The sequence below is a fragment of the Plutella xylostella genome, chromosome 14 (genome assembly GCF_932276165.1).
Source record: "Plutella xylostella chromosome 14, ilPluXylo3.1, whole genome shotgun sequence".
NCBI lineage: Eukaryota > Metazoa > Arthropoda > Insecta > Lepidoptera > Plutellidae > Plutella > Plutella xylostella.
Genome location: NC_063994.1, coordinates 3493882 through 3509590, shown reverse-complemented (window position 1 = coordinate 3509590; position 15709 = coordinate 3493882). Strand labels below are relative to the sequence as shown.

At 40.4% G+C, this 15709-nt stretch overlaps 2 protein-coding genes across 2 annotated transcripts; both read right to left on the bottom strand.

Moving 5' to 3' along the window:
- Window positions 1-7606: 7606 nt before the first annotated feature.
- LOC105385741 (carboxypeptidase B) lies at window positions 7607-10382 on the bottom strand. Its single transcript, XM_011556168.3, has 5 exons — window positions 10166-10382; window positions 9771-9983; window positions 8778-8856; window positions 8393-8692; window positions 7607-8202 (listed from the first exon to the last, which is right to left on the bottom strand). The coding sequence occupies exons 1-5, from the start codon at window positions 10237-10239 to the stop codon at window positions 7648-7650; spliced, it is 1221 nt and encodes a 406-aa protein (XP_011554470.3). The 5' UTR covers window positions 10240-10382; the 3' UTR covers window positions 7607-7647.
- A 1275-nt stretch (window positions 10383-11657) lies between these two features.
- On the bottom strand, window positions 11658-14893 carry LOC105385740 (carboxypeptidase B). Its single transcript, XM_011556167.3, has 6 exons — window positions 14814-14893; window positions 14306-14515; window positions 13877-13979; window positions 13353-13475; window positions 12772-12969; window positions 11658-12298 (listed from the first exon to the last, which is right to left on the bottom strand). The coding sequence occupies exons 1-6, from the start codon at window positions 14891-14893 to the stop codon at window positions 11696-11698; spliced, it is 1317 nt and encodes a 438-aa protein (XP_011554469.3). The 3' UTR covers window positions 11658-11695.
- Window positions 14894-15709: the final 816 nt, after the last annotated feature.

Here is a 15709-nt window from a genome sequence, read left to right as displayed (position 1 = left end):
ATACGGCGCTTGATACAATACGCAGATACGGTATGGTGATCGGATACGGTGATAGGATCGGGTGAAGGATACATGTCTGGACACTGCTTAATGATGATGATGATTGGTCCGACCGATTTCGGCCATGGCGACCACTTCGACCCCTAGTTCTGTTGGCGCGCGTGCGCCCTAAGATGGCTTATATAGCCGATCTTTGCGGCGAACCCCCTTGCACAGTGTGGGCATGTGAGTACGCCGCCGACATAATTATAGTTGATGGCGGCAGGTGGACGAGCTTTTAGCTGGTCGCGTTTCGCGTCTAATTCAGCTTAACGCTGCAGCTCGAATTCGCGTACTCGCCTTGCCACCACCCTGCGCCATTCAGGCCGTTGTGCCGCCAAATCTTCCCAACGAGAGGGCTCAATGTTGCATCTTTTCATGTGCCGCTTCTGAACATCTTTATATCGGAGGAGTTGTCCGCCAGGTTTCCGCTTACCCTCCTCTAGTTCAGAATAAAAGATGCGCTTCGCCACTCTCTCCTCCGCCATACGCGATACGTGACCGCACCACCGAAGTTGTCGACGCATTAAATAGGCCTCAATGCCACCAACATTGGCCCGTCGCAGAACTTCGGTGTTACGCACTCGGTCAGACCATCGGATCTTTATGATGGATCGTAGGCATTTGAGGTGGAAACGATCTAAAGTGCGTATGTGGTTGCGATACAAACACCACGTCCCGGAGGAGTATAGGAGGTTTGGCAGCACAATCGCCATATACATGGATATTTTGGTAGCCAGCTTAAGATCATGTGAGCAGAAGACCTTGGAACGCAGTTTGCCAAATGCCGCGGCTGCAGCACTTATTCTGTTATTAATTTCGGCGTCAAGGTCACACTTGGATGTTAAAGTGCTCCCCAGATAACGAAACTTGTGCACCTGCTTCAGCTCATCTTCCCCAAGCTTTATCGATAGTGTCTCGTGACCGTTTGTGTCTAAGGTCATGACCTCAGTCTTTTTGACACTAATCTTTAGGCCGAACTTGCAGCAAGCTTGGTGGAATGAGGACATTAGCTGTTGTAACCCATCTGGGGATTCTGCTAAAAAGCACAAGTCGTCTGCATACATGATCTCTGTGATCAATGCGTGCGACACTTTAGTACGTGCTTTAAGTCTGCCTAAGTTGAAAAGGTTGCCTGTGCGAAAGCGGATCCGGACTCCCTCGGAGACCGTTTGTAAGACTTCTTTGACTACTACTGCAAAGTATAAGGCGAACAATGTTGGTGCAAGGACACACCCTTGTTTCACCCCACAGGTAACGGGGAAGAAATCTGATTGCTCACCATCTACTGCGACACAGCACTGCATATCGTCATGCAAGAGTCTTAGAAGTCTTACAAACTTCTCCGTACATCCCAGTTTCTCAAGCACTATCCACAGGGCTTCTCGAGGTACACTATCAAACGCTTTCTCCAAGTCGACAAAGCAGAGATACAGCTGACGCCCTTGCTCTCTACTTTTTTCCTGCAGTTGCCGGACGGAAAAGATAGCTTCGCAGGTACCTCGGTCAGGTCGGAAGCCAAACTGGGTTTCGGGCAAGATCTTTTCAGATAGTTGTTTCAAGCGGTTTAGGAGAACTCTGGCAAAGGCCTTTCCGGGGGCTGACAGAAGTGAAATACCACGGTAGGAGTTACAATCGGAACGATCACCCTTGTTCTTGTAGAGAGCAATTATGCGAGACACTTTGAAGTCATCCGGGACCCGCTCCTCCTCCCACATTCGAACAAACAGTTCCGAGATCAAGTCGTGTAGCTCCTCACCGCCGTACTTCAGCAGCTCTCCTGGTATAAGGTCAGCACCAACGGCCCGCTTGTTTTGCTGCTGTCTGATGGCTGTGACAATCTCATCGCGTGATAGGGGCTCGTCCAGCTCGGTAGCTAACGGAAGTTGAGGTAGTAAACCGATATTTCGTAGATCAGCTGATCGATCTACGTTAAGCAAGGTGTCAAAGTGCTCAGCCCAACGTTTTAGTACATCTTCTTTGCCTGTTAGTAGATGCGCGCCGACTAATGACCTTAAAGGAACTTTTGCACGACAAGATGTACCAATCAATTTACGTACCTCGCAATAAAACTCCCCGAGCTGATTTGTGTCAGCGAGCCATTGCATATGACAAGCTTTGTCACGCCACCACTTGTCTTTTAACTGTCGAGACAGCTTTCGTAGCTCAAGGTCACTGTTTTTGATCTCCGTAGCCGTTCTACCTCTCCTACTATGCTGTCGCAAAAGTTCTCGGTGTTTGTCAAATGCTGCCCTGAGAACCCCGTCATTCTCGTCAAACCAATCTTCATTACGACGGCTTGTCATACCTAAAGCAGCTGAGGCGGCTTCTATAAGATGGGTAGACAATGTTCCCCAGGCCGCACCAACGTCACCCGCCTTGATATCTGGCGACAGCCTTTCCGATAAGGTATCAGCAAAACGCTCTCGTACTTCGTGATCTTTTAGCCTTACCACGTTCAATGACGCAGGCTTTTTGACAGTAGATCTACGCGGACGATGAAGTCGGAGTCGCAGCTTGGTGACAATTAATCTGTGATCAGACCAGCAGTGTGCCCCACGCATCACGCGGGTAACTTCAACCTGGCTGATGTCTCTTTGCCTTACCATAGCATAATCAATCAAATGCCAGTGTTTGGATCTCGGGTGCATCCACGTTGTCTTGTACTTAGCAGCAAGTCTGAACATAGTGTTCGATATTGCCAGTTCGTGTTGAGCACAAAGACTGAGCAGCAACTGACCATTGCTGTTCATGTTGCCAACTCCGTGTCTACCCAGAACTCCAGGCCAAGCCTCATAGTCCCGACCAACTCTGGCATTGAAGTCACCTAGCAATAGAACCTGCTCTCTGGCGTTTATGCTGTCTAAGCATTGAGATAGCTCTTCATAGAATTTGTCCTTGACGTCATCAGACTTATCCAGCGTTGGAGCATAGACACTGATGACATTAAGGTAGTTGTTTCTGTCCAGTTTGAGGCGTAAAGTGGTAACGCGATCCGAGATATGTACTGGGTACTCCTCTAGTCGCTTTGCTATACAGTTCTTGACAGCAAATCCTACACCTGAACGTCGTGGTTCGGAGGCAGCGGTACCTTTCCAAAAGAAAGTGTAACCGCCACCACCTTCCACCAGCTCACCTTCATCGGCAAGATGTGTCTCGCTGAGAGCAGCTACATCTACGTTATAACGATGAAGTTCACGAGCTACTACGGCGGTTTTGCGTTCAGGGCAGGCGTTGCCGTCTCGATCTAGAAGCGTCCTCACGTTCCATGCGCCGAAAATCATGATAGGTGGTTTCATGCATTGATTTTTCTTGTTATTTCGACCACGTTATTAAAAGATGCAATGACAGCCGCGGTTACTACCACCTTCCAAGTGAGGCGAGCATTTTCTTAGGGCACCTTTTCTAGCCCCCTCCTCGGCTGAGCGAGGAAAGCAGTGCCTCCCTAAATAGGGCTGCTTTGTCGTCCCGGGTGCTGCCGAATCCACACTGTCACCCCAAATTTGCAATGTGAAAGCGACCACGGTGTGTACTCACACCCCCAGGACCGCCTATGTGCAGGACTCAGACAAAGCCCAGCTAGCATCACGCCAGACCTCTCTACTTCATCCCATCGCCATAGGTCTTTGCGTCAATCGGAGTCCATTGTACGGAAGCGGTCAAATGCGCAGGATATATTAAGGTGCGCAAACGTTCGCGCAAACGCAGGCGCACACACTCGTCCTTCCCCACCACTATCCAATGGAACGGAAAACCGTTACGACTGGAAGTGAAGTCGGATGATGTGTCTGGCCGACGGCAACTATGCGCCCTCTACCGTCGCCCTTTAGGCCTTCCACCTTGCCTTGCTGAGTCGCCGAGTCCGCCAAACCCTTCAGCATATCTGCATTGGGCTGCCTTCCTCACCGAAACAGACTTCATGCGCTGTGCGGGAGGGAACCGCATAACTTGACCACCGGGATGGCAAGCCCCTCGTCCAGTTTAGCCCGCGAGCCGACGCGGTGTACCGGGGTGTGGCCGCTGTGCGCATCACAGCTACTTGGAGCCACTGGAGAGAGTTTATGGGCCAAAACAAAATTTATCACATCTTTCCCACTTATATAGAAGCCGGCTGGAAAGGATCGATGCTTAATAACCCACTACACCCCATACACACTGCTTAATAAAAGAGGTAGAGCCATGGTACTCGCAGCGCTGCGAAGCTTCGGAAAAACAAAACTGCAGCGCTAATTGACAATTATCGTGAGTTACTTCGTCGATTTACTGACAGTTTTAATACTCTTTCTATCGATAGCTGACAGTTAATATTATACGACTTTGACACCTAGAATCTTCATAGAATGTAGCATTCTGTGAAAATAGAATGAAAGTAACTGTCAGCTATAGATAGAGTTATTGAAACTGGCAGTTAGATAGTGACCCGCCAGGCACGGATGTACCACTCTCTGTTTACCGGTAGTCTAAGTTTAAGCCCGCAACCTCCGCACCAACATAAGCCCTGAAAAAAGATAAAAAACACATAATTCCACGAACGATCACAAATACACGTTATGGAGAATTAGCAAAGGACGAATATTTTTAAAACGGATATTTATAGACCGGATATTTGTAAGCTTCTTGAAAAAGAATCTATTTTTGACTTTTTATGTAGGTATATACACAATTTATCTAAATACGAGAAAAATGTCGTTACTTAATTGATGATCCGTAACAAGGATTTTGAAGGATTACAAAGTAGCCAGTAAACTTTTAGGGTTTAATAGATACAATTATTAGCTAATTCCCCTGAAAGCATAATACAAATAGGCATTACCTATAATATTATGCTTTCAGCTGCCGCTACATGGGTTCATTATTGACGTTGATAAACGTCACTTTATCGCTATTCGCCATAAATATACGGCACTGTGACTGCCGAAACTGCCTAACTTTATGTAGGTACATATCTTTACAAAATGTATCACGAAAACGAAGGCTACTTAAAAAAGCACCGAACAAAATATTGACCACAAATACCTATGCTATATCAGAATAAAAAGAACCCGAGTCAACACCAGGAGGGTTACTCTATACTGACGAAAAACGAACGAACGAGAGCTGTCGTGCAATTAGCACGTTTAATACAACGAGATAAAGTATTGGTTAGTGCTACTAAGCTACGGAGCGCTGCGTTAGCCACGACTCCATTTCTTTATATTAAGAGTGCCGATTGCGTGACAATTCTCGTTCGTTCGTTCGTAAACTTAGAGAATGACCCCCCAGAACCGATCTTCGTCACATGCACGCCAGAAATACCCTTAGAATTCACCGGGCGATATATTAAAGTACCCTATTCCAAACCGCATTGAATCCGAATCGGAATTCATGAATCGGATGGCGCTCGCTTCACAATCGAATAATGGCGCGATATTGAAATCAGTGCATAGACTTCGTTAGCATTCCAACCACACACTCGGCGACGACAATTTGCGTGCGAACAATATTCGGCCGTGTGTCAGAGGTGTAAGGGGTGTGTAAGGCTTTGCAAACTACAAATGGGCTGATCAGAAGTGTTTTGTTTTATAATACAAAACATCATCTACGGAAAACCATCCGTAAGTATCTAATAAGATATTTTGTTAAATAAACTACGAATTACCAAGTGGCAATTTATGTAAATCAGTGACATAAAAATAATTTTAGTCATGTGTAATAATGAGATCTACGGATACACTACAGCAGCAAAATTATCAGTATTTGTGTCTTCAGAATCGACATCACTATGGGAATATCTTAAATTACGTACCAAAAGACTCTGCTACTGATTTTGCAAAGATAATATCAGCAAATATTAATAAATCTAAAATATCCATATAATATAATATAAAAATAACACTTCCGTAGTTCACAAATACCTACGAATAGGTTCTGGAGGTAAACACAAACAGTCATCTTGGGGACAAACACTGTTCAAGAAAACAACTGTGTTTGGTTCAACAATATGCTAGTCTATATTATGCAGCCTTAACAGAGCTGTGAGCTTAGACACTGTTTAGTTATGTCGTGTTGGGGGAAGACTAGGTATATTGCAGGGAAGCCATTAACCGGGGTTTAAAGGCATCTTATCTTGTAAGATCGGCTGTTGATAGACCTCAGACATACGTGCATTAGTAATGCTAAGAAATGGAGCTCTATGGTTTTACTCGCATTCAAAATAGAGCAAAATTTACAAAAGTATTAGAATGATAGAATTCAATGTTTGGTAAGAGAAGGAAGAGTGGTGTACATAATATCAACGGTAGTAAGAGTAGAAACTTTTAAGTAAGTAGATGTATAACTATAGTAACTTGTAACATACTTCAAATATTTTGACAAATTACCACCGGGTGGCCCAGTTGTTAGTGTATCTGACTACTGTACCGAGGGTCCAGGTCCCGGATTCAATTCCCAGTTGGTGTTGGTATTTGTATTAAGACGGACTTTTTGCTCTAGGATTTTTAAGGCCAACGACTTACTATATCAATAATAATAAGGCTTACATCGGTTTACCATGCCACTGCCAAATAAACTGAGTAAAATCAGTAAAAATCACCTTTAATATATCCGATTTGCAGCTTCGAAACATAATATCTTAAAATCAAATCCATAAATTTAATGTCAATCGACCGTGCAAAGTTGATCCAACAGAAAGAAAACTAAAAAACTTTATCACCTACGTCAGCGTTTTGTGTAACCTTTTGTCTTACCTGTGATTTTAAGTTGGTCCCGTAAGTTTCTAGTCAGACTTGTCTTTGCAGTGGGGGAAGTTTTAAGATCGACTCTAAGCTCGGATTCAGGCACTTGTGGCGAAACTTGGGACCAAGATTTATCAGTTCGGAAAAATGTTTCGAAAACTCTCTTTTATGCGAATGTGACGATGTGTGCATGTGAAAAACTTTTATTATAACGGAGAGATTGTTCTTGTAAGAGTTATTTGTTTAAGGTACCTACCTATTGAAGGAATATGAAAAAAGAAGGGTGATGTAAATTTTATTGTGTATATTTGTGGTATGAACCGATTGGTCCATAGTGTGATGTATGTAGGTGATATAGTAAGTTGACTGTAGTAATGTTTGTGAAAATGTATCTTTAGCTTTATTTTAATCTCCTTCGTGCCGGTCACAAAGAATAGAGCTAGACTAGGGTTTGTCACCGCGGTGTCCGGTCTAATTAAATTTATCGTTCAATCAAGTAGCTTCTATAATTATAGATACAATACTTTGCGAGTTGTAATTTTGTGTGGAACAGTATTATAACGTTTATTGCGTTAAGTATTAGTCTAGTAATCTTGGCAGCAATAGCAAAAAAAAATAAGGGGTATTAAAATTTGGTCGTTATCAGGTCATAAAGACTATCATCAATCATTTTAATATTTTAATTTACATTTATCTTATTATATTTTTACGAGCTACAGAACATAAATAATTAACCTAGGTAAATTATTAACCAATATGAATAGAATATGATTATCTACAATGACAGGAGAATGAATTTTAAAGTAGGTAAGGTATGTAAGTTGGTCAGTATTATAGAAGGTATAATATATTATATTATAGATGGTAATAACTTCTTATTTTATAACAATAACAATTAAGAAATAATACTGTCAGCCGCAACACTAATAGCTCTCCAAGCCTCTTCAATAGCTCTAGGTATCTCACTTTCAGGTACAAGAACATCGTCGTTCTCATCTTGTTTCAAATTTATATTGAAAGAATACAGCACACCGCTTCTCTGAGCAAAATCACTGCTGGTTCCCGAAATTCTTTCATCTGTCGTCACTGATCCCACTCCAGTGACGTACTCTGAACCGATACTTTTAGCCATATCACGACCGAGGAAATGATGAAGTCTGAATGCACCAGTAGCAGCTTTGTCAAACTGCCACGGATACGTGATGAATGGGCCATTATTTTGCAAGGAGAGGAACATGCGGAATCTATCGCCGTATTCTTCAAGTAGGTTTTTGACCATTTGGCTTTCGATTTCCGAGAAGGGTTCTATGCCAGAGTAGATGGGACTGCAAGGGCTCGAGCTGGAGCCAGAGACTAGCCAGTCGATGTCGAAGTTGCGGTTTATGTTTGCGCCAGGGCAAACAGATTGGAGGTGGCTTGATGTAGTGAGGGTTTTGGTCCAGTAGCGGAGCTGTAATGATCATTTTACATATGTTAGGTTGACTACTAAAGAAATAATTACCTAGTATGATGTTATGATTGTTAACTGGTTAGCCACAATAATAGCTAAGACCATTCCACACAAGTGGAATTGGTTTGTCTGATGATAGCATAATTATGATACATAATAATGGATATTATTTTAAATTAGGTCTACTTACATCAGTATGGGTGTATTCGTATCCATCAGGATTCAGTACAGGAATAACAATCCAGTCAAATGCATTCAACAGTTTGGCATTTTCTATTTCAAGTAATTTATTTATGGCGTTAATAGCAGCTGGTATCGTAATCCATTCCCTGGGAATGATTCCAGCTTCTATAATTATGACTGGTTTAGTATTTGTATCGTCATTTGTTATTTTTGCGTAAACTAATGGTCGATTTTGTGCTGTTTTTCCATACTCTATAACTTCAACGTTACTGTTTTGCTCCTGCACTGTGTTAAGGTATGAGAGGATCTGTAAATGTTTTTATTATTTTAATTTCTTACAAAAATACCTAATATAATATTATGCATGTATCTACAGAATGAATAAAATTTACCTGCTCATAACGGTAATAACCATCAAACGCAAAACTCCTTGAGAATTCCTTCTGACTACGATCCTTTCTCATGAGGTACCTAAAAAGTAAGTACATAAATCGGTAAATAAATTTAGCTGATCTAAAACAGACGCATTTCATAAATGATTTTGAAGTTACCGGATATACACATGATAGGATTTTATTAGTAACGTTAGTTATTAGTTCCTAGATAAATATACCAGAAATACTGATAAATTCAGAGTAGGTTGGTACTATAAATATCCTGTTTTTCTAACGGAATTTCAAAGTTGCTCCCTTAAATCAAAGCTGCTCAGTGCTCAGTACGTCAAAGAGGAATTAGGAAACCTGACCTCTCCATGGAGGGGCATTGAGCCAATGAGAAAATCGTGTTTACAAATGTGATATAAACCTGTTTCACAATGTCTGGATATTGGCTACCTGTGGTATAAAAGAAATGCTGTCACTCTCTGTAATTATGTAACATACAGTTACAGCATGTCATTTATTCCACAGGTAGCCATTATCCAGACATTGTGAAGCAAGCCCTTAAAGTCATAACACACATAAACGTAACGTAAACACCTTGCCGTCAACCGAGCGAGCTTGTAAGCGAGGCGATTACGTTACGATTCCCATTAGAGTGTGAATCATACAAAGAATACTGCACCCCGATCCGGAAAAAAACAGAGCTAACGTATAGAATCGAGTGCGAGTGTTCTCTTCGAAAGTGCTGTCAACCCGTCAACAACAAAATGGCGGTGAATAGATTTCCGAAAGTTTGACAGCTATCATTCCATAGGTCATTCTATTCGATAGGTAAAAAGTGCTTCGAAAGTGTTGTCAACTTGACAGCACTTTCGAATAGAATAAAACACTCGCACTCGATTCTATATGTTTCCGGATCGGGGTGCTGAACTGCTCGAGTTGATACGATCACTACCCTTTCCGAGTTGTTATGTGCGTTGTGACCTTAAATAGTAAGAAACATACTCTTGGACATCATGGACTTGAATATCCACGGGTATCCCAAAGCTGTTTAGCTGCTCTTCGAACCAGTCCACTTGAGCTGCAGGAACCAAAGCTCGACCAGTGATGTTGTGTGTAAAAGATGGGTATCTCAAGAAATCTACGTCATCTTTCTTCAAATGGCTGAGCGTCTCCTGTTGTTTTAGTGAAGTGAGTTTCACGTTGTAAATTTTTGATCTGAAATACAAATGATCATTTTATCTATTTTCACAATGTTTGTGACATGTGATCAGGGAACATATAGTACATAATATTCTCTAACGACAAGAATTATGTGATTTTCGTCTATCAGGTATCAGTAGTTTTGAATTAATATGGGGATTTAAATTAGGTATAAAATATGTAGGTACTTTACATACCCAGAATATAACTCATTTTTGGCACAAACACTAATAATCACTAGGGAACAAACTAAAAAATTATGCCAATACATGATGAAGTACGCTTGAATGATATTTCAAGAGTAAGGTATGTTTACAGCTGTTTAGGTAATTATCATTTCCTTCATTATCATTGGCTTAACTTAAAAATTCGCGTAATCTTAAGCCCGTGTCTTAATTTTAGTAGCTGATCACTACATGCGTTGAAGATCAATTAAATGAATGCTTATTATTATGATAATATTTATTTATTGTATAATTACCTACTATAAATAACTAATAATAACTAACATAAAGAATTAGCCTGCAAATTTATAATCGCGCACATTGATAATAAACTTTCATTCTATTCTGAAGGCAGAAAATATAACTTTAGTGCAGTCAGAACCTTTAATTCTTTATTTAAAATTTGACTCTATGGGTGGCTTGCACAACCAAGTTATTCAAAATTAGAAATAGTTTTTCTCTTGCTCTGACAGTATCATGTCAGACCAAGAGGTCATAGATTTAATTTTGATTAACTTTGTTGTGCAAGCCACCAATATGAGTTTCTCAGTAATTCTGTATTATTTAATTTATAATTTGACAGCACTAAAATTAGGATTTGTGCCTTTAGAATCGACATCTGTTAACGTATTTTATGTGTGGATTTCAGTGGGATTTACATTGAAGTAATAAATGGGATTTTAAAGCCCTCAGGAGTATAATTCTGATACTTTGTTATGTATGTAGAGTGTGCGCCACCACTAGTTACTCTTCAATGAAGGAATAACGGTTTAACCTTATATGTATAGGCTTCTTGTTTATATACATGTTCTTTCTTAAGTAGGTGGTAAATTTATTATTTATTATTATTATTTATTATCCCAGCGCTGACATGTACCAATGAGTTATTTTAACTTAAGTACAATGTATACCATCGCTCTTACGGTGAAGGAAAACATCGTGAGGAAACCTGCATACCTAGATCTAGCACATCTAGATATGTGAACCCACCAACCCGCAGTGGACCAGCGTGGTGGGAAATGGTCCAAGCTTAGGAAGGCAGTTTAGACCTTGGGGATATGCACAAAGGTTCCACTCGAGAGAGCCAGGTGCAGGTACTTACACCCCCACAGAGAATAGAATAGAATAAGTATTGTTATGCATTTCAGAATAATATATTAATAATAATATATAAGTAAATAATACTTTACCGGGATGATACATGAGATTTTGCGATGTTAGGTATCTTCGTAGAGTCTTTTATTACATAGGTATGGGTAAGCGACCAATAAAAAAAAATGTCGATTCTGAAGGAAATTCTTTAACGCTGTCAAGCTATACTCGTAAATTTTGCTAGCATAAAATGACATTTACGGAAACAATCATAGAGTCGAATTTTAAACAAATAAATTAAGGTTTTGACAGCTCTAAATTTAGAATTTCTGCCTTCATAAATATTTAATATCAAACAAAAAAAAACACAATATGATGATAATTTTTTACATTTTAATTTATCAAACCCATTTACAGCAGACCTTTCCTTGCCCTGTAAGAGTTGCGAGCGTACCTGGCGCCAACCTTAATTCCCTCCCACGTTTCAAACCCAGCCTGTTCAATAAACGCGGGGTCGACCAGGAACCCAAACAAGGTGCCAGGATCGAATCTCAACCCGGGCAACTCGTAAGTGTAGGAGAACGGCACTCCAACGGACATGGCGTAGTCAGCCGCACTACCAGAGGCTTCGTACAGCATCAAAGCAGTATTTCCGACAACGTAGTCGGGGTTGTAACTCTTCTTCACAGCATCAATGGCCTGAGCCATCTGGACTCCTATCAAATGGGTGTACAAAGCGTTGGCTGGGAGTGTTCCATTTCCGTAGCCGTAGAGGATCCAGCTGCCAAAACTGTGTATGTCAAGGAACAGTTCCATTCGGTCCTTGTGCTCTGCGATGATGTCCCGTATGACCTGAGTCTCAGGTTCGGAGAAGGGGCCAGCGCCGTGGAAGGTGTCACTGCAGACGTTGTCACTGGAGCCGGTCCCGAATATGACGTCGAAGTTCCTGTTCAGATCGACCCCCATGCAGAGCAGGCCGTAGTCCGTGGAGCGGTTCTTCCTCCAGTAACGGAACTGAAAATACAGAAATACTTAGACCATCTTCTTTCTTCAAAGCCTACTACCAAACACTTTTTCAACATCACGAAAGGTTAACTGGTAGAAAATACTGCTATCATTAAGTTCGCTTTTGTACCAATTTACTTTGTGCAATAAAGAATTTAATAATGATAATAAAATACTATAAGTTTTGACGAATTTAAAATATTACTTCGACAAATGTCGATTATAAAGAGCTCCATCTGTGCCACTGTTTGAGAGTCTCGAGTTGGAAGAGTTGGAAGTCCTCAAGCCGACGGTGATCAGAGGTCGGTTGCAGTAAGGACGATATAGCCGGGTGCATTCTGATTCTTGAATGCACAAAATGTTAATTGTTTATGTGGGGCTCCACAAACTATGGATTACTCTACATCATGACCGCTATTCGTCTGAGTTCAAATTTTAACGGTTGAGTTACTATTAAGAAGGAAGTTGATGAAATTACTTACAGTACCACTAATCCCGTGAGTGTGGACAAAGCCGTCAGGGTTGGCGACGGGCACGATGATCCAGTCGAAGTCATTGCGCATGTCCCTCTCAGTGACGTCGATGACAAGTCTGTGGATAGCGTACAAGCTGGCGGCCTGCGTGATCCACTCGCGAGCGTGGAGGAGAGACTGCATGTAGATCACTGGTTTGCTTTTATCCTGTAAAAAAATTAAAATACATACAGACGAATTGAGAACGTCCTCCTTTTTTCGAAGTCGGTTAAAAATGTAAAATTATAAGTGTGTATTATCTTTGTATAAATTTGAGTGCGTGTAAATCTACTACGGGCTGAGAAAAAACTTAGATAAGAGTAAGCATTTGAGGGAGCCAAAGGTTGCCTGGAAGAGATCGCTTTATTGAGTAATATCTACTGTATAAAATTTATGAATTCTATTCGATTAACATAAGTCAGTATATCTGTAATTTCACTATGTTCGAAGTTTATTAGTTGCAATATAACTGTTAATGTTGCAAAAAATATTACTAGATAGGTAGTATTATTACTGGGTAGCAATACAAGTCATATGTAGTTAGTTCCTACCTGGAAGTTGGTAGTGGATATCTTCAAATATTTCATCGGCCTGCGTTCGACGCTGCTTCCACCGTTCACAACAGTGACAGTGTCGGGATACGCCTCTCCCAGAACGTCCAGGTATTGATCAATCTAAAAATAGTGAAACAAAAAAATATTTAGATACGTACCTACTGTGCTACCACAAAAAACTTTAAACACTGTTTAACTAGTGTTTAAAACGAAAATTGACAGATTTTGTAGGCGTTTGACAGCGCTAAACACCTGTTAAATACTGTCTAAGTTTTTGTGGTAAGGCCCCTACAGTCCTACATAGATATCTCTAGAATATGTAGATGATGAGTAATTTTATGGTAATCATTTAGGACCACTTGCAGAAACATATTAAATCTCACATAAACGTCAGTCCATATAAAAATTTACACTAAATCGAGATTTAACACTAAATCTAGATTTAATATGTTTCTGCAAGTAGCCCTTAGAGGTAGTTGCAGTCTGACGGTCTTACGGTTTTTTATGAACTTTTCACTTACATCTTCCCAAGTGTAGACCCTGTCGAAAGACAGACCTGCTGCAGTAATATTAGCCCTCTGGCTTCTAGCTGATGTCAGCAATTTGTCTTCTAATTCCATGTATCTGGAATACACACATATTAATTGTAGTTAAGTAGTGCGGTTAAAATAGTATTAGGATATGTAGTTGAGCGAGACAGTTTACCATGAGATGTCCCCTGTGATAAGTCATTATTGGTTATTGTGGGGACCTCTAGTATTGAACGTATGATGAATACCTCTGCGTTCTATAAAGAGGCTGCGCAATTCCAAAATGCCATTTGAATCGCATGGTAGGTACCCTATGTATGCCTGAGTTCAGCACATGATCGAACGGTAAATGTTATGTTATTATCCACCTTATATTCTCAATCTCAGAAAACAAACTGAAGCAAACTAGGTATTTCTTACTCTTTAATGTTGTCCACTTGTACTTTGTGTTGGATGCCGGCAAACTTCAGTTTGTACTCGAACTCTCCCTTCATTTGTTTTGGGACTAGCACGGTGCCTGGCCGGGATGGGCCGGGGTGCGCCCAGATGTCCAGGTCTAGCTCTTTCTCCAACTGCTGCATCAGCTTGGCTTCCGCTCCATTCTTAACGCTGAATTCGTACACTGACGTCCTGTAAATCACAATTTATTGTTTATTTATGTGTGTAAGAAGGCTGGAACTATGAATTTATAGCGACAAGAAAGTTTTCAAGTAAGTACTAAGTATACATATATACTATATTTTAACTAATATGCTTGCACCAAAAAACAGGACCTTATAAAGGAAGAACCAAAACTTATTTTCACACATAGCTAAAAACAATCCTTTGGGTTAATTTCCCTCTGAGCCATGTAAGTATCTAGGTGTAGGTAAATTTCTATGTCATATGTTTCATATTTATATCTGTGAGAAACAGAAATGTAACTTACCCCTCATAACTTTCAAATTTCGCATAGGCAACGCCTAACAGTAGAACAAAAACCAGAGCGCGATGCATGGTGGCTCTCATATGTTTTGTAATGCCATGACTATGTTATATGCTGGTAATTGATAATAAAATTTATCACAAATGCTGTCAATAATATTTAATAATTACTCAAAGTTATCAAATTGTTAATCCGCCCTTCAAACCTGACCTGTTTTTCGCAATTAAAAATACTATGTAAGTTTGTTTACTTGAAAAAATGTTTATGTGTTTATTCAGTATGTATAATAAATTGATAGTATTGTCAATATCAAAAACACTCAATTTATCCTTCACCTCATCTACTTATCCATTAAGGCGACCTTCCTATTTCGTCCACTTATTACTTTGTTAAATTTCTCATAAGGACCACTCGAATAAGGAAAACAAACTTACAAACATACAACATTTTAATTTTAAAACAAAAGTCATAATAAATATGGCCGCACGGTAACAAATGTAACAATCTGCAGATTAGGTGAAATAAATAATGGATTATACAAACACATTTTATAATAATTATAGATAGGTACTATTGCAATGTTTTTAGTCCTAAGATAAACTGTATTATTTTATTAATGGTAACTAAGTGGAGATATAATTTTGTTTACATTTAAAATTTGATTCAAATATTTTGTTGGTACGCACTTTATTTGCAAGAATTGGTTTTGATAGACGACCGAATGGCGTAGTGGTTAGTGACCCTGCCTACTGAGCCGAAGGTCCCGGGTTCGATTCCCGGCTGGGCAGATATTTGTTTAAACACAGATATTTGTTCTCGGGTCTTGGATGTGCCCGTAAAATGGCAATAGGCCCGCCCCCTATTACATTGGGACTAACAAAACACTCTGGCGAAAAGTG